This window comes from Microtus ochrogaster, chromosome 7 (genome assembly GCF_000317375.1).
Source record: "Microtus ochrogaster isolate Prairie Vole_2 chromosome 7, MicOch1.0, whole genome shotgun sequence".
In the NCBI taxonomy this organism is placed as follows: Eukaryota; Metazoa; Chordata; class Mammalia; order Rodentia; family Cricetidae; genus Microtus; species Microtus ochrogaster.
In genome coordinates this window covers 84,619,152-84,620,295 of record NC_022014.1, presented here as the reverse complement: position 1 = coordinate 84,620,295, position 1,144 = coordinate 84,619,152, and the positions used below count along the sequence as shown (strand labels likewise).

General features: G+C 41.4%; 1 protein-coding gene across 1 annotated transcript in view; it reads right to left on the bottom strand.

Annotated features, from left to right (window-relative positions):
• Positions 1-16: 16 nt before the first annotated feature.
• Positions 17-1,144, bottom strand: part of LOC101984081 (fructosamine-3-kinase) — a 6,412-nt gene continuing 5,284 nt past the window's right edge. Inside the window, exon 3 of the mRNA XM_026780659.1 lies at positions 17-239. Coding sequence (XP_026636460.1) covers positions 122-239 — 118 coding nt within the window. The 3' untranslated portion in view covers positions 17-121. The remainder of the gene's footprint in view (positions 240-1,144) is intronic.

Sequence of the window (1,144 nt, the reverse complement as noted above, 5' to 3'; positions counted from 1 at the left end):
ACACACACAAATAAAGAAAAAGTTGTTTGATGAGCTATAAAGGGAGATGCTATACCACTCAACTCATTATTAAAATACCACCAAGAAGCAGCAAGAAGACCCATCTAAGAGAGCTGATGAGTTAGGCCCAGGGTGAACTGAACTGACCCACTGTGTTCTCCCGGGCCTTGGCCTTCTCCCTGAGCTTCTGGTTGTAAAGGTGCAAATCTGCCATCTGGTCCCCGAGCTTTGATGCCTGGCTAAAGAAAGAAGAAAGGCAGCAGTTAAAATGGCAGACAAATAACACTAGTCAGCATGTTCTGCTTTGAGAAATGTTGTAAATACCTTAAAGGTACTCTTAAAAGTAAAATAATAAACCCTTTCTAAAAAACAAAAAAAGTATCACAATGGCCTTTGTGATCATGTCTGTAGCATCTTAGCAGATGTTGGCCAGTAAGTAAAAAACACTCAGCTCGGGCTGGAGAGATGGCTCAGAGGTTAAGAGCATTGCCTGCTATTCCAAAGGTCCTGAGTTCAATTCCCAGCAACCATATGGTGGCTCACAACCATCTGTAATGGGGTCTGGTGCCCTCTTCTGGCCTGCAGGCATACACACAGAAAGAATATTGTACACACAATAAATAAATAATTAAAAAAAACCACTCAGCTCTAAACTTATAGAAATGTGAACTAAACATAGAGAAACCCTGGGACCACAGTCACATGCTGAGGTGCAAGCTATGGCAACTCCCTGTTGATAAAATGCTGATGCCATCTGAACCAGAGTTTGTTCTTCACACAGAACATCCATGACTATAATAGAGGAAAAGATTAGGATGCCAGATAGTTGATCAGCCTCTCTCAGCCCAAACTGGATTAATATACTACATAGCACAAAGGAAGGAACTTAGTCAAATACATTTACTTTATGCAGACTCATCACAGCTGAACTCACCAAAATTAAACAAAAAAAAAAAAAAACAAAAAACCACAACTGGTGTGGGAAGTCCTTCTGTATATGTCTTGCTTTTATTGGTTAATGAATAAAGAAACTGCCTTGGCCTGTGATAGGGTAGAGTAGAGCTAGGCGGGGAAAACTAAACTGAATGCTGGGAGAAAGAAGGTGGAGTCAGGAGATGCCACACAGCCATGGCAGAGGACAGAC